Genomic DNA, 17,790 nt, shown 5'->3' on the forward strand with positions numbered 1-17,790 from the left:
GACCGAATGCTCCTTGACAGTGTCCTCATAATCCCCTATTGCGCCCACGTTACCCCATCAAGGAATCCTGTTCTACCCCTCCTCTAACTGATGGTATTTGGCATTAATACCCCAGTACACATATCTTCACAAGAAGCAGTGTGCTCTATGCACAAAACTGCATGCAAGGATCATTTGTACAATCTCATGTGTAACACATGGAGGTACAGGGTCAGCCCCCGCCCCACATAAAGAGTGGAAATTCAGAAGCAGGTTCAAGAAATTTGAGGAAACACAGCATTGGGGGGGGAGAGACAATTTAATCCAGTTTCACTCCTTCAGCATTCTTTCAACTGTGCAACCTTTGCAAGATACAACTGTTAATAAAAGCACAATATGGGCAGCCATAAAATCCCATCACTTTTTTAAAAGTCACATATATTTGAGGAAAATAAAATTTCCCCAACTCAAACCCCGTACCATAAAGCCTTTTTGAAGGTATACCATTGGATTTGATACAAAATGCCTTGAAGTTCTGTAGAATGAAATGTAGCATCCTTGCTATTTTAAGTGTTACTACCCTTAAATTAAAAGTTATATAAATAGCTATCCTCAAGATAAAAAGCGTGAAGAGGACTCCACCCATTCTCACTGCAGCCAAGTCCTGGATTCTGAGGGAATTCAATTTAAGTGAAAAACTGAAACTTTAATTCGAATATTCCCAGTCTGACAACCGAGGATCACAACAAGTTCTAGACCAGAAAGATGAGCAGGGGGATCTCACAATCCATTCTTCACCAACTCATGGATAATCAAAGGGGCATGGAATTCTTTGTCCTTCACGTATTCCTCCAGGCCCTAGGAGAATAAAAGCAGCAACAGATATTCAGAAACTGGGCACAGCAGACTTAGTAGTACTAAGGGCTAGGGAGTCAAAACGTCAGTGCAAACCAAAGTGCAGCTCTGAACTTGGGAACACCAGGCTTAAATTTCTGTTCAGCCAAGAACCATTCAACTTTACTTCCCCACCTGTAAACATAACAATTTATGATCTCCGCATAGGAGTTATGGCAATAAATGAGATAACAAGATGCCAGAAACACTTGGCATATAATACTTGTCAGTTTCAAGCTCCGGATTAATCATTTACACCTTCCATGTCCAAGACAGAGCAAGTGGCTAGAAAAGCCAAATCAAGTTCTGACATTCCTCTTGCCCAGTTGAAGCAGATGTATTGCTTTTCTTTTCTTTTAAACAAAGTAATAATAATAATACAAATAAAAATGTGCCCCCTGCCCCTGAGACCATTAGTTATCATAATTATCCAACTTTCCAAAAAATTGTTTTATGCGTGTAGATCAGTACACACTGACCAACGCACAGTCTTCGCAGTAAGGCTCTATTCCGATGGCATGGGTATCACAACGACCGGTACAGTCTTATCTGCTGAGGCCTTCATTCGCCTTCACAGTCATTGTAACATACCGCTTTTTATCTTCTGGCTGTTCTGCCGTTGAAGATTTCTAGGATTATTCTATGTCTAGCTCAGTGGTTCCCAACCTTTTTTTGGTCATGCCCCACCTAAGCATCTCTAAAATCCTAACGCTCCTCCCCCTGGTCACATATAATTCTTACTATTCAAAAAGTGAACTCCTATTCACATGGAGGAAACCTAAAAGGCCATTAACTTGGTCTAATTCATTCTCAATTTGCCCCCCTTAAAAACCAAATTACCCCCCTGTGGGGCGTGTGGTGAGCCCCACGTTGGGAACCACAGGTCTAGCTCCCCCCCTCTGACCTTACCGCCTTGGGTGACCCTGCTGGGAGTACAAGACTCATGACAGACCTTGTGGGGGGCCGGACTATATTTTTTTTTTGGGGGGGGGGAATGGTGCAAGAGCACCACAAGCCCTGGTGGCTGCTTACCTGTGTCTTGTGAGCGGCAGAGGCTGGCAGCAGAGGGGTGATGAGCGGCGCACAAAAGGGATCCGAAGAGGGGCTGCTTAAAATGGCGCCCACTCGAGCACTGGTGCTGCTGGCACCAACAAAGCCCAGCCCCCTTCCTCCTCTAGGCAGGGCGGGGAGAAGCCAGGAGGGAGGAGGCGTCGAGTGGGAGGGAAAGAACACGCGCACTTGCAAGCCATGCAGAGATTCCCAGACCATTCGCGGGCCGGATCCAGAAGGCAATTGGGCCTGCGGACCTTAGTTTCCCTACCCATGACTTACACCACTGTTTGAATGGCCAGATAAACTCACACCTGCATCTACAAGATAGGATGACTTCCTCGTGCCAGCTCTCTAGGCTCCTCTTACCCCCTCTTCGCTACAGTGCCAAGGACGGACAGCCACCAGCTCATTTGTATAAGGCGTGCACAGCATACCTTCCTGTGGTTTACGTCAAGCCTTGCTATCTGCCCTGAGCATTAAGACAGGGGAATTACAAATTCAAACTGGATGGGGGTGGGGAGAGAAATAGAGAACAGCACATCCACTTACTTCACCCCCGTAGGAAACAAGAGGAGAAATCTCACACTGAATTGGGAAATCACTGGCATCCTTCAGTCTAAAGAAAAAAAAGTGAGGGAGAAAAACATAAACAAATCAGACAAGATTCACGTCTTTCAGTTAGGAAGGTAGTCACTCTTGTCACTTTGTTAAGGATTAGCATCTTCCTCAGCTCCTGCCAAGGAAACAGTTCAGCAGCAATAAGGAAACTAAGATGGCACCCATGCAGCAGCTCCAGACCTGAATCCACAGGGGTTAGTTAAGCTTGTGCCCTGAGAGACACACACACACACACACAACGCACCAGTGGCAACTGAGAAGTGGGAGAAAAAAAAATTAAAACTTCACTGCTCCTTTCACATACATATCTTCTTATTAATGAGCATCAATATTAAACTGAGCAGACCATTTGCTTAAAAAACCCACTCTAATACAGTGGTACCTCTGGTTACAAACTTAATTCATTCCGGAGGTCTGTTCTTAACCTGAATCCATTCTTAACCTCAGGTACCACTTTAGCTAATGGGGCCTCCCGCTGCTGCAGCAATTTCTGTTCTCGTCCTGAGGTAAAGTTCTTAACCCAGGTACTACTTCTGGGTTAGCGGAGTCTGTAACCTGAAGTGTTTGTAACCTGAGGTGTTTGTAACCCGAGATACCACTGTACATCATTTCAAGCATTGTGCCTTCCATCTTCAGACAATTTATGAGGGTTCTGGATTTAAAAATTGTAGCTCAACCGACTATAAAGCTTTAGTTGTCGAATCCAAGAGACACAAATTTTAAATCAGCAAGGCTCAGAGTTTAAGACAATGTCATTACGTTCTCGGGTGTTATTTTAGTTCTAGTGTTAGTATAACATGGAGTGCATTTTTTTTTTAAATGTGGTTTTTCCTTATTACTATGACTGGTAGCTGTTTGTGAAAATGTTGGTACTGCAAATTATTTCAATTTAACTGAATAAAAGAGGCAGTTGTTTGACAGCCCTTTGGGTTTCAGAACAAAAACAAGGCATGAAAGTCTGCTTGCCCAATTGCAAACTCCTGTGCACATGTGCTTTCCATGTTGGAAATTAGACAAAAGCTATCTTAAGTGGCCCATAAAGGTTTCTGCTCACAATCAAGGAATTCATAAGCACTTTGTTCCAGGTCAAAAGTCACAAGAAATTCCAGCAAGTGATCCATTCTGCTAGATTTTGTGGTCCTAACAGTAAAATTAGTAGAGTAGATTGTATGATGATACCCAAAAGGAAACCTGACTACTGGTCCATCTAGCTAGCTCAGCACTGCTTATTCCACCAAGCCATGGGGCTCTAGAATGTAAGGGAGACAGCAAAGTGTACACGCCTTGGGCTGGCTTAGCAGCCTCGCTTGCAATAATGTTCTTGCCCACCTCCTTTGGCAGAGAAGGATTTCTCTCTCACTTGTGATGCCCTTTGGAAAAGGGAAGAAACAGCAAGAGAAACCAGCACTTTCCAAATTGCAGCACTACCAAGACCAGAGGTCGGCAAACCACGGTCCGTGGGCCGTATATGGCCCGAGTGGGTCATTAAACCAGCTCCCAGCCCCTGCCACCCGCTCAGTCAGTCTCCGCGCGGAGCTAAACTGCCGCGCCGGTTGCTCTGCATGGGGCCACGGCTTCCTATTGGCTGCAGGAAGTTTGTTGCACAGCAGCTCTAGAAAGTTCTGTTAACACAGTGCAGCTGCACGCGAGCACTGCAATTCTCAGAGGTGCTGTGTATATGTTTTTTAAATTCACATGAACTATAGAGCTGAATCTGTCAGAAGAGCTGTTCGTAACTATGCAGAAACACTAGATTCTCAGTTGACTCTCCTCTTGCCAGTTTGTTTTAAAATGGCTTTCACAAGTTTTGTGTGGAAATTTCTTCCTGCGAACAGTCTTCTCCATTTTAAAATACTGAGCCCTTAGGCACAGAACAATAATAGAATCTCATTGGGATCTGGAAATGAAGTCTACGTGAGAAAACAGGATGACCGATGGGCACAGTAGCTTACAGTAATTACAGAACTATAGCAGAGATCAAACATGGTAAAAGCAATACCTAAACTGTGTCACTCTGCCTTCCAAAACATAAGCAAGCCTTCTGGCAAACTTAAAAACAGACTCTAAGCCTGGCAAAAACGCAGTGCATACTACACTGCATGCAAAACTGAGAGCCCTACCAGCTCATTTTCATGAAACCTCTTGTCTTGGTACACCATAAAAGCAGTCACAGGGTCATATGCCATCAGATCCCAGTTAAGCCTTTCAGATTCACAGCTTTCTCAAAGGAATGTGGCCAGGTTACTCTTCAGTTTCACTCGTCATCACCTCCTGGAATCTACGCAGTCAAGACATGCACCTTTCCCCAGCATTCACCTCAGCTGCCAGACCCTTCCCAAGAGACAGGTTTATCACAGCAACAAACAACAACCCACTCCCTTAAAAAATGAAAGAAAACAGGCTGAGCACCGAGACCCTGCATGCTGCAGAAAGGATTGTTAGTCAGTGCCAAGCGCAGCGCCATCACCATGCACCTTCACCCATCCAGGATAGTATATTTACTTGTGACTGACATCCGCCTGGATCGCATCAGACCTTCCATTAGTGCAACTGTCACATGGGAAGAAAAAGGATTAATCAGAAGGGAAATGAAGCTAGGGAATATGCCAAATCAAAAAAGCAGACTTTCCTGAGTCTCTTGGTACCTTGGTTGTCAAATGGCGTGGCTCCCAAGCAAATCGGCTCCCGAATGCCGCAAACCTGGAAGGGAGTGTTCCGGTTTGCGAATGTTTTTTTGGAAACCGAACATCCGAAACAATTTCTGATTGAGTGCAGGAAACTCCTGCAGCCAATCGGAAGCCGCACCTTGGTTTTTTATTAAGTTCAACAACCAAGGTACCACTGTACAATGGTTGGTGGGGCTCATTCCATTGATATGACTCCTAAGGGGCCTTGGAGGCCACTGCTGGCTGAACTGAATGACGGTGGCACGTTATTTAGGATTCTACTTCTAACTAAACAAATTGTTTTGCATGTGCCATGAGTGTGGTAGACCACTTCACTCAATTCCACTCTCTTCAGAGCAACATAGATGTTTCTATGCAACAGACACAGTCTCCCACAAACTTAATCTTGATCATGTAAATTCAGTGCTGATCTCTAAGTGATTCCAAGACCCCTCATAAGTCCCCCAGCCAGAAAACTTTTAATTCCACCAGCTCCAAGCATGGACGCAGTTCACAGAATCATAGAATCATAGTTGGAAGAGACCACAAGTGCCATCGAGTCCAACCCCCTGGAGATGATCACTCTAGTCCTATGAGCAAATGTGTTGAGGCACTCAAGTATGTACAAGCAAGGCTCATCTGCCAAGCAGCTTCTATTAAAACATTATAAAGCTGTTATCCCAGCTGTTTCCTAAACCATACATTAGAGCAGCCTCTCTCAACCTTGGGTCCCCAATGTTCTTGAACGACAACTCCCACCATTCCTAACCACTGGACTCACTGGCTAGGGAGTTGCAGCCCAACAACCTCTAGGGACCCAAGACTGACAAAGACTGCATTAGATACTAGGCCTTGGTAAATTCATCAGCTCTGCTGAGAAACTAGCTAATATTATCTCCTCTTCTTCTGAAGTCTTTCCATTCCAGGTGGTCACTATAAGAACACTGTAACCTACTGGGACACAGGTGGCGCTGTGGTCTAAACCACAGAGCCTAGGGCTTGCCGATCAGAAGGTCGGCGGTTCGAAACCCCCTGACGGAATGAGCTCCTGTTGTTCGATCCCAGCTCCTGTCCACCTAGCAGTTCGAAAGCACATCAAAGTGCAAGTAGATAAATAGGTACAGCTCTGGCGGGAAGGTAAATGGCATTTCCGTGCACTGCTCTAGTTTCACCAGAAGTGGCTTAGTTATGCTGGCCACATGACCCAGAAGCTGTCTGCGGACAAACGCCAGCTCCCTTGGACTACAGAGCAAGATGAGAGCACAACCCCAGAGTCGTCTGCGACTGGACCTAACGGTCAGAGCTACCTTTACCTTTTTAACCTACTGGTGCTTGTGTTCACCTTCTCCCTTCCTCTCCATCTTTTGTTTCTGGTGTGTTGTGCCTTTTAGATTTTAAGTCTGGGATTGTTAGCCACTGTGTGAGCCTTTTCGGTTAAAGAGTGGGGTAAAAATACTTTATAAACACACTTCAAGGTACAGACAAATTGTTGTCTTCTGCTTGCTGCTATTATTCTAAAAGGGCGAAGGCACTGGTACCTTCCCACATCTGAAGAAGAGGGAGCCTAAAGCAGCTATTCTCTAAAAAGGCTTGGATATCCTGGCTCCAGTTTGAATTATGGAAGGCTGGAGTAGTTTCCTAAATGCTGGGGTTCCATTCACTTGTCCCCAATGACACAGATGCAACTGTGATGATCAAGTACATCAATCAAGATTGATGCCTCACACTGTGTAGTTATCTCAGCCATGCTAATTACAATCAGAGGGAGATATTATGGAGACGGGAGCCTGTTGCAGAGTATTACTAGAAACCCGATCAGCTGGAAGCTCCAGCATCCTTGCATCCCCAGATACTCAGGGACGGAAGGCAAAAGCTAAAGCTAGGCCTAAATATTCTTACCGGGGAATTGCAGAAAGGCGCCTTCCATTTTCATCCACAAAGTGCCCTCCAGCATTGAGAACCCAGCAGTGATGCAGTGACATCAGCGAGTGGCGTGCAGTGGTGGGGCTGTCTTTCCCATTCTGGCTGTCTGCGTTCTTCAGAGGAGAGAACTCGTCTTCTCTCAGCACTTCGTAAACCACAAATTTTCTAGAAGAGCAAGAAAGCAGAGACAGCTCTGGTAAGTTTTTTTTTTTTTTATCCATCAAATTAGAAGGAAACCAGCCAAAGTTCAAGACGGTTCCCAAATACCTCAAATTTTACTGTGACAGGCCAGCCACGCAAGCATGGACATCAGTTTCCAAGGTGAAGGCCAAGGACTTGTAAGAAGCAAAGAGAACCTTTCCCCAGTCTTCAGAAGTGGACTGCAGATTTTCAGTTTCCCTCTTTCTAGGCTGCGAGGGCAGTCCCAATCTTACACACAAAGGGACAACTGAAGGCACTGTGGCAAAGAGGGACCTTCCTGGGAGTTCACCTTGGCACCGTAGCAGAGGTTTAGTATACAGGCCACATGCTCCTCTCCAAGAAGGCCCCCTGCCCTCTTGCTGGTTTCCTACTATGACTGCCTCTGTGCTATCAGTTGCCACAAGAGTCTCAGGATGCAAGAATGCTCCTCACCCATAAGTAAAAATCTATTCTCAACTCCTCATGCAACGTACTTCTTTCTGCTCTCCAAACTGCAAGATTAACTTAGTTCCTCTCTTTGCTAATCTTAGCTAGCTCCTCGGCAGCTCAGCTTCCCAGCGCACATGCCTCATATAGTTTGTACCTTCTACAAGGGGTGAAGATCCAAAATTGGGTTTCTTGTTTTGAAAGTAAAGCTAACATACCGAAATGAAGTTGCAACAGGTAACACAAAACACCCTCAGGACTAGGCAGAGGAGCAGAAGAAAAGGACATACTTGGCAAACTGGAAGATGTCAAATACGAATTTCTCCATCTTAATCCCATTTGGTTTGTCTGGCTTCAGAGGCTTTCCAGTGGCTACATCTATACACGGGATCTTCTTTTGGGCCACGTGGTGCTGTAGCTGAGGCTCGTAAAGACTGAAACATCAAGGGAAGAGTCAGCAGAGTCTGAAGCACACAGGGAATCAAGGGTCATTAGCTAAATGAAGCCTCCAGGTACCAGATGTTGGGGGCAGAGAATGGGGAAAGACATCACCTTCATGCCAGGCTTGTGAACCACTTGCACGGCAGCTGAAAACCAATACTGAATGAGATGGACCTTGATATAACAAGGCAGTTCTTAGGTTTCCATTGAATATTAATGTATTTCCAGCAGAAGACGCTTGATATCTAGTTATTCTGGCACAGAAGAAGCCATCTATCCCAAGTGTAGGATATTTGATCCACACCTTTGCTTTACCTTTTGGCTGCAAAGGTAGAAGGTGCCATTTTCTACAGATGATCTGCAGTTAGGACTCACTACCACTTTTTACACACACACCTCACACACCCCACCAGCAGCAACTAGTACAAATCTCAGTGCAATCAGACTGCATCAGCATGCCAAAATCTCCACTACTAACTTCATGGTTTTAATGCACAATTCAGGTCCTCTGCTATTGACATGGAGCTCTAAACACCTCTGTCCCTACGTATTAGGGACCATTTTCTTTCATCAATTCTCTTTAAGGCTTGGACACAATCAGCATATTATTTTTTTCTACATTTACTGTTCTGACTGAGACAAAATAACATTGAAACTGGACGTTAGAGCTTTGTGGTGGGCCTAGCAGAATGCTTCCATTAAAAAACCTTGCCATTTCCATAAGCAAGTGCCACTGAACTTCCAAAAATAAAACTCAGAACAGTTAACCAGTGCCCCAGTTCTCATTCATTTCCAGTGGCGTAGCGTGGGTTGTCAGCACCCGGGGCAAGGCAAGTCATTTGTGCCCCCTAACCCGTGGATTTGCGCCCCCTAACCCTAACCCCCAGATGTTGCGCCCGGTGCAGCCGGCCCCCCTGCACCCCCCACGCTACGCCACTGTTCATTTCCACCTTTAAACTGAAACAGGGGGACATACTCTGCACAGGGACATAAACATAGCAGAATCAAGTGGTAAAGCTTTTTCTAGCTAGAATGATCGCCAGATTCAGGGGTTCAAGGGCGGATCTCTGTGGACCCAAAACAATAGTGCTGGGATGCAACCTGTGGTGCTTTAGCTGTTACTGGATCACAACCTCTATCACCCCTGACCATTGGCCATACTGACTGGGGTTTATGTGAGATTCAGTCTAAGAACAGGGCCACAAGTTCCTAATTCCTGCAGAATCATGTTCTGAAGGAGGCAAATCTAGCTGAATTCTGCTGTTAAAAAGCGAGAATTCGCTGTTCTCCCTCCCCCCCAGGGGTGCATTCAAACATGCAGCTCCCTGTCTCCAGCTGCCTGAAGTGCCATATTTTTCTGTGTATAAGACGCCCTCATGTTTAAGATGCCCCCCCATCTGTGGGGGACTCCAAAATAAGAAAACACCCCTTAGCACTACCCGTGTATAAGATGAGCCCCAATTTTAAACCTTTTTTTTAAAAAAATAAAAACCCTAGTCTTACACACGGAAAAATACGGTAGCATAGTTCAGGAAAAGATTTACCCCTTGATTCCGCTACATGTATAAACTGGCATTGTTTGCTAAAAATTTGTGACACAAAAGGAAGGTAGCAACTGCAGATATATGAGGATAGATAGAAGGAAATAATATATAAGAGCTATTCCACTCCTGTAGGAGTGCATCTCAGGACTAAAGGATGCCCTTACTTGACAATGTCTTTCAGAAACTCCAGGGTGAAGTAGTGGTTGGCTATGTTCCCAGCATTAAACAGCAGCCGGCCATCAGGACCCCTTTTCTGTGCTGTGGCCAGAGAAATCTCACTGTACTCCACCACTTGGTAAACGCCACCCACTCGGCACACCACACCAACGGGCTCCGTGGGATTGGTCTTTTCAACAACCTAATATAGAAGAACAACAAGAGTTTTGTTATACTTAGAAGGCTGACAAACTGATTACAGCATGCACCTTGGTGGGCTTCATCATATGCATGAACGTACATGGATGCTATTCTTGGGTACCACAGTATAATATGAACATAAGAAGAGCCAGCTGTACCCAAGGAGTCCAGCATCCTGTTCTCACAGTGGCCAAGCAGGCGCCGGCAGGAAACCAGCAGGCAGGACCCCAGCGCAAGAGCAACTCTCCCCCCTGTGGCTTTCAGCTACTGGTATTCATGCATGAGTAGAGAGGAGGGAAACAGTGGAATCAAAAGGCAATAAAAACTAAAGTCTGACAGTTCAATGAAGAAGCCATTCAGAAGATAAAAGAGTGCAGTTAGTTACACCTAACATACCCCACCCCCACAAGGTCCTATAGAGACACCTTCCCAAACCTAACAACCTACAGCCTGCATCAAGATGGGTTACCTTTGCTCCACAGTCTGCTCCCTTCTGTACACAGAAGCCAATGAAGCGAGGGTCAGCCACTTTGACTAAAATATTGTCAACACAATAGACATGGATGCTGCCAATGCCTCGCTTTTCCATGTCCTCCACAATATGATGGGCTCCCAGAGCTCGGTAGAGACCACCATTACCATCTTTAGGAAGGGAGAAGAAAAGGAAGCAGTTCAGTAGGTCAGAAAAGTTATTTTTTCACATCAGGTTTTGTGCACCTTTTTTTTTTATATGACCCACCACAAAGACAAGTTAACATACTTAAGGTTTGTCAGTAAAAATCCTAAAAATTCAGCATTACTGGTAACACAGAAAATATCAGCAGCATCACTGAAAACCTTATATTCCAAATGCCTTTCTATTTTTTTTAAAAGTCCTGCCCACACACAAAAGTCAGAGAACCCCCCCCCCTCTTGAGAGAGCTCTGTAAGTGATGGTGTTTCAGCTGAGGCAGTCTGCCTTCTTCATGGCCTCCAGTGTTACCCTGGGTGCAGCAGGACCTTGTCCAAAACTCTGGGGGGCCAGTGAGGTCCACAAAGGAGGTAGCATTCCCTTTAGGGCTTTTAAAGGTAAGAAGCAAAACCATTAACTGAGCTCCACATAGAAAAGCATTTCAGCTCTATGCATGAGCTAACTGCCAGCTGGGCAATCCCAAAAACAACACAAACATTAATCACTAAAAGATTTGTTGGGCAACATATCAGATGCTGGGGCAGCCATGATGGCTGCTGCACAAATGATAGCCTATGCCTCCACAGCTAATCTTTCATGAAGTAGGGAACTTCCTTTTTAATAAAGGTTCATGCTAATCGCAAGCGTTCAATCAGAAAGAAAATGGCTTTAAGATTCAGCATTTCCATGCTTGAAGTATCTGGAAGCTGAAAATGTTGGCTTTGAGAAAATGACCACAATGGCCCTGTGTAAGGGCAAAGTGATGTTGGGGCCTGGTTATATGGTTCAAGAATTTTCACATGTTGCCTTACATAATGACCTGAAAGCTTTTTTATTGAGCTAATAAAAAATAACCAGATGAATAAGCATGAGCAACTTCTGTGTGTTAAATTTCTGAATTTGGAAGATACTGAAGGGTCTTATTTGGAACCATCATAAAAATAAAAAAAAAGAACGGTTGCTCAAAGTTTGGAAAAAAACCATACTTGTTAACTTAGTCACTACTGAAACAATCAAATTTGGAGCCCTGTTACACAATGCCACAAAAATGTAAGTTAGATGGCAAATTTTTAGTGTCTCACTTATTATAGTTACTGGTGTTATTCAAGCTTAGCTGCTGGTTGTCATGATTCTCTATGAAGTTTGGGAGTCTACGTCTTGTTGGTTTTTGTATGATATTCCTATTTTCTACATTGTTTTCTTTATAATCACAATCTGTTCTATTTTTTGAATGATAAAAAGGGAGGAGTTGCTTTTGGAAGACATAATGGGGGGTGAAGAAGAATGAGGGGGAAATGACATTTTTAATTGAGGCCATCATGTCAAACTGTGGATTTGCATAGACTTCTGAGGGACACGACTGGGAAACAAAACATGAGAGCAGGAAAGAGGCTTGCTGGTAGCCTCAACTATTAAGCAGAAGCCCCAGCTGCCCCTTTCCTCAGCACCTTTTCTCATCAAGTCACAGGAAGCAAATTACGGACATAGCAGAAGCTGATGAGCAAAGAGGGGCAGTTGCCAATATGGGTTTGGAAAGGGTTCCTACAGATGTTGCACCTGGTGCCATAGAAACTTTGCCTTTCTCTTCCAAGAGGATTTTCCCATCAAAGTCCATGGCAGGCAGCATCCCTTGCTGGAAGAAGATCACGTTCTCTTTCTTTAAGCCAAAGTATTTGTGCTTCAGGAAAAATTCTTTAGTCAATTCCATTGTCCTACCACTTGTCATGATGTACCTGAATGGCACAAATAAAAGAATCATAGATAATTAAGACAGGGAGCATATATCATATCATCAACATCATCATCATCATCTATTATATATTTATATCCTGCATTCCCCACATCAGAACTCAAAGTGGCTTACATAAAACAAGAATTGCTACGAACATAGAAAAATCTATCATTGAAAAACAATAGAATTAAAACTAAATAAATCTATAAAATCTGTTTAAAGCATACACATAATTATAATAAAATCAGCATGGCACCAGCCTTTTAACTAAAAGCAGTCACTTTCCCAAAGCCTGTTGGAAAATGAAAGTGTTCACCTATTATGGGATACAAAGCTCGTGGCCTTTCCTTGCTACTAGACATACGTAGGAACCTTCCTCCCCAAAGGGCCAAAAGAAGCCATGCATTCACAAGTGTTATTTCACAGCTTTCTTATGGGCTCTGAAACCATACGTGCCAGAAAACTTCAGAGGAAATAATTCAAAACTGGGGCAAGAGATCTTATGCCAACTTATAGCTATTTTACCCTTGTACTCCAACTTTATAAGATACACCCCTCACTGTTGAAGGGCCCCAAAGTACTCTTGGGGGGTGGAGTGTGTGTAGGGATTGATGATGTAGAGGAAGGGAAAAGAATGCCTTCTGCAGGCAAGCTGTCTTCTGCTCACACCACTGCTGGATACAACCCTGAGTAGCCATACAGCCCTGAAAGCAAGGCAGCAAAAGCTTCTGAACCAACAAAACAAAGACCACTAGCAGGGATCATCTGCTTCCACTTGCTCCTGAAGAACACTGATAAAATGACTGAAGTGTCCAAGTTGCTTACCATGGAATAACACATTTCAGGCCATGTTGTCTTTCAGCCAGCTGCTGCAGTTTCAGGATGCGCTCTGCTTGAATCTGGAAGAGAGTTTTGTGGGATGGAAGGCCTACATCATACATCCCCTTGGGGTAGGAGACACCCAGCCTTGTTCCTTGCCCACCAGCTAGAAGAAGAACAGCAACTTTGTTTTGGGAAATCTGTCGGAGACCTGAAATGAGCAAGAAAAATAAATGTTACTCCAGTGATTGACAGCAAGCATTTGATTTGCACACAACTCTTTTTCAGGCATGTAAGGCCTTACTCAAAGGATCTAACTGATCCAAACAGACGTGCGTCACATAATGAAGCTAGAATCTCTGTATCCTGCTCAAAGTGCCCTTGGAGACTCCAGTCCTCTCTACTACTAATCTAAGGCTGTTTTATGCGCTACTTGGAACCAAGAGCAATGAGAAATTCCCTAACATCCTTCTACACCACTAGAATTTGCATCTTGAACCAAAAGCTTCACTTAAGAACAAGAAAAGTAATTACAGTTCTGGAGATATATATGCATTGTTTAAAGTATATTTTTGTTGCTGCTTTTAAGGAGGAAAGGGGGTAGAGCATCTGTACTCTGTATGACTGCCTTTCCCATCCTATAATACTACTCTCAGGTTTGATTGCTTCTCAACATCAAAAAAACAAAAATGTGTGAACAAGCACATTAAAAGTTACACCATTCATTTTTCAGAATAGACCTTGGAAGACGGGGAATCAGTGGTTATGCCAACCTGTGTTTGACTTTACACGTACAATGCTGGAATGAATCTGAGGCTCACTTGCTAATTCCTTGCCTAATTTCCAAGTTTGAAAAGCAGAGACTGTTGGTTTGGATGAAGTGGCAAATTGATGGTTTGCCTCAAGCCAGGCAAGTTGGCTAGACATGAGGTTGGGGAAATGGCAAGAAAGAATGTTGCATGCAAATCTGGGGTTCTCATCAATAATTTTATTATCACAGGAGTTCAAATATGGGTGTTTCTAAAGATACATTATGTGTTAAATGTTTATTTGGCCTCCCCATGATAAAATGCTTCCTGGATTACTTCCTGCTTGGAAACATGCCTGAAACTATTTAAGCATTTGTTTTTTTAAAAAAAGAGCACACAGTATAGGTGAATGAGGAACACAGGCAAAGAGCAACCTAAGCAGCAAGGCAGAACAAAGCTAACTTCAAAAAACATTCAGTAGTACCAAGTTTTCTTGGCCTGGAGAAGAATGCTGTATTACTCAAAAGCCTGCTTTATGACATTTTAAACAGTTACTGAGATAGTAAAAGCAAAATCTTGCTTATTCTCTTCTTAACAGCAACACAGCTGTTGCTGCTGCTGCTTTTGCAAGTTTTAATATTTTTCTAGTCCAGAGCAATCAGACTTGAGCCTAGATATTACTTTTTCTTTAATTCTTTAATTCTTTCTTCTCTCTCTCTGTCACTGCTTCAATCCAGACCATACTCCAAGCCCACAGATCTTATGACTATGGTATGATAGACTCAGTCTCCAGCTGACTCTGAGGGGAAAGCACTGGGAAAGGTCATAGCTCTTTGGGGTAACAAGGAGAGTCCTTATGGACCAACATGCACTTCAGCGGTCCAGAGAACTGACACAAACAGCTTGCTCAAGGGTCCACTGTTTCTACTTTTTCCTGCAGTTGCTAGTGGAAGAGATCATATTAAGAAATGGCACTCAGGCCTAAATCCCTTTGGCTACATAGTAAAAGGAATAGCAGACTCCCACGTAGGCCACCAAGGCTCCATACAGTCAAGACGGCCAAGCGGAGAAACACAACAAGACAGAGAAAATTAATCTAAAGAGTGCAATTCAGCAATGTTACTAATAGAATGAAAGCCAAGAAACTAGTATGTTCTCCCCACTTTAAAATTATTCATAATTTGGCATTCAACAAGCACCTTCCATAAGAGTCTAGAGACATACACAACCATTTTTTAAAATGTTAGTCTCAAAATACATAGATTTGCCATTGTATTATTGTAGTTACACAATGGTCTGTAAGAAAACTGCAGGAAAACTTTATGAAGTTGTGAGACTTCTCACTTCCCACTTCCCTCAAAGCACATGCTAAAACCTTGCTACAAGGGGTCCCAACTGGGCTTGCCGTAACATCAGCCTACACCTTCTAACAGAGAGTGCTTTCATATTTCACAAACTGTGGATATTATATAAGAAGTGTAGAGAAGCAAGCCTATGATCTGTGTTGTTCTTGACCAGGTCTGACTATGTGGCAAGTGGGGTTCCTCTTGTTACCTTCCTGTTCCCAGGCTGACAGCTGGGCTTGGTCCCGCGTTGCACTCCCTAGCACTTCACGCGGCACAGGTTCCATTTTGGCATCCACGTTCTCCTGTCCTGGCAAATGGCTGCTTTCCTTCATGGCTTTCTGGAAAGCTTGGCCCAGCTCTCCCAGATTCATGTCCTTCAAGTCTCTATACAGCTCTTGCTGCTCTGACACATCCAGTTCTTCCCAGAACCGAAGCAGATGGCTCTGTCCTGCCTCAGCCAAGCAGCGCTGGAGCTCATGGATCTCATTGTCCCCGTCCATGGCCTATGGAGGAAAAAAGAACAGTAAGACTCACTGAGAAACTCTTAGCCCCAAAACACTTTGCACTTCCCCCATCTAATAATAATAATAATAATTTATTATTTATACCCCGCCCATCTGGCTGGGTTTCCCCAGCCACTCTGGGCGGCTTCCAACTGAATATTAAAAACAGTACAGCTACAGCAGCCTTGAATTTAACAATTCACCAGGTAGCCATAGCCAAGCAGGTAGTCACATAGGTGAGATTCAAGAAAGTACCGTAAGTTTTTAGAGGAGGAAAATCTGCAGGCATGCCACCCGTAGGCATTCCCTCCATAACACACACAGACATTTCCCCTTACTTTCTAGGAGGAAAAAAGTGAGTGTTATGGTGCAAAAAATACGGTAATTGAGTAGACTGGGAGATGGGTGAGTCACTCCTCCCCACATTTACCAAACTACTTGGTTTCCATGCTAGTGAAAAGAAGGAAACCCTCTTCCTTGTTTATTTATTAAATTTTGATACTGTTCTGTATCCATAGATCTCAGGGCAGTTCAGAACATAAAAATACAAGATAAAAAACACAAAATACATAATAAAAAGAAGAAGAAAAGGCATAGTTAGAAGGTGCTTTCCCTTTTCCTTACTAGCTTGCATTTTCATACTGGCTGCAGTGGAGGTGACTAATCTTCATCTATGGCTAGCATGGAATTACAGGCCACTTGCCTCTTAATAACCTCATCAAAATATTTGAAGCCCACTATTTTTTGTGGAATGATTTACAAAACTGGAATATAGAACATAAGACATTTTGAAAAGGATGTGCAGGATGCTGGCCTGAATCTTGATCCAAGAAGGCCACCATTAAGAAGGGGAAAGCACCAACTCCAGTGATACCTAAGTGAACAGTTCTGCAGGGGGAAAGATTCCTGGCACAAGGAGGCAAAGGTAGCCTAAGTCACATCTGTAAAGGCAAATACTGAAACAGGGTTGTTCTTTTTTAAATTGTGTTTATTTTAGTGCTTACGTCCCATCTTATTTTCCAAAAAAGGAATTCAAGGTGGCATGAAATCACGCAACAGTTAAAAGCAGTATCACACACACACACACACACACACACACACACACACACACCCCTTTACAAACAGTAACAAGTGCATACCCTCAATATTACTATAAACACCAATAACAACACCCATTTCTTTTTTTATCCCCATGTCCTCTATAGAACATATATATTCTCTGCATATATATATATATGTGCCTTTTTGAAGCACCCCAGAGTTACTGCAACAAACAGACCAGCTTGCTAGACTCGCACACATGCACACAAACGCCTCCCTCGTGTCATCGAGCCACATCATACTTCTGCCACTGACTAGGGTAACTTCCTTATACCATGGGGATGCCGGGTGTGACACAGAAAACATCATTATGCTGTGTCTCTAAAAATAGCATACTGTATATACACACACATGTAGAGTATGCGCTCCTTTTATGACACCTGCCCCCTTTTATGCTGCTCTGCAAAGCACCGTCAAACTGCATTAACCGCGACAGAAGCCAAATAAACCCCCTCTGAAATGCCCTGCTGGGGCTGCTCAAATTTGGCACAATCATTATTTTCTTTATAAAAACCGAAAACGCGACTCCTTGCTCTGGCTCAGCTTTTTAACAAGAAGCGAGATGATATGCCATTTAACTCTCTCCCCCCCGCCCGCCCGCCCCCTCCAGGGCTCACCTCCCGCGGCGACTCGCAGCGCCGTCTCCGCTCCTTCCTTCCCACCCGCAGCCCAGCCGGAGCCCTCTTCCCAAGCCCCGCCCCTCCACCAATGGCAAGCTCCGCGGGGCGGGGAGGCGCCTCTGCCACGTCACGCCGGGTCCCGGAGGAG

At 44.1% G+C, this 17,790-nt stretch overlaps 1 protein-coding gene across 2 annotated transcripts; it reads right to left on the minus strand.

The window, feature by feature from the left end:
• Window positions 1-279: 279 nt before the first annotated feature.
• Window positions 280-17,719, minus strand: UAP1 (UDP-N-acetylglucosamine pyrophosphorylase 1). Of its 2 annotated transcripts, XM_081915120.1 has the most exons (11): window positions 17,640-17,719; window positions 15,627-15,921; window positions 13,330-13,534; window positions 12,330-12,505; window positions 10,572-10,744; window positions 9,910-10,103; window positions 8,051-8,194; window positions 7,110-7,298; window positions 5,047-5,094; window positions 2,476-2,542; window positions 280-837 (listed from the first exon to the last, which is right to left on the minus strand). In XM_081915120.1, the coding sequence occupies exons 2-11, from the start codon at window positions 15,916-15,918 to the stop codon at window positions 760-762; spliced, it is 1,566 nt and encodes a 521-aa protein (XP_081771246.1). In that variant the 5' UTR covers window positions 15,919-15,921; window positions 17,640-17,719; the 3' UTR covers window positions 280-759. The 2 variants fall into 2 exon arrangements, with proteins under 2 accessions (XP_081771246.1, XP_081771247.1); XM_081915121.1 differs by lacking the exon at window positions 5,047-5,094.
• Between the last annotated feature and the right edge of the window lie 71 nt (window positions 17,720-17,790).

Source organism: Podarcis melisellensis (assembly GCF_964234715.1).
Source record: "Podarcis melisellensis genome assembly, chromosome: 6".
NCBI classification, from domain to species: Eukaryota; Metazoa; Chordata; class Lepidosauria; order Squamata; family Lacertidae; genus Podarcis; species Podarcis melisellensis.

Coding starts and splice junctions, on each gene's coding strand:
- UAP1 (XM_081915120.1), bottom strand. CDS start 15,918: ATGGACGGGGACAATGAGATCCATGAGCTCCAGCGCTGCTTGGCTGAG. Junction 8,195..9,909: donor TTTCTGAAAGACATTGTCAA/GTAAGGGCATCC, acceptor TTGATGTTTCAG/TCTTTACGAGCCTCAGCTAC. Junction 2,543..5,046: donor CAGGCGGATGTCAGTCACAA/GTAAATATACTA, acceptor TTTTTTCTTTAG/ACTGAAGGATGCCAGTGATT.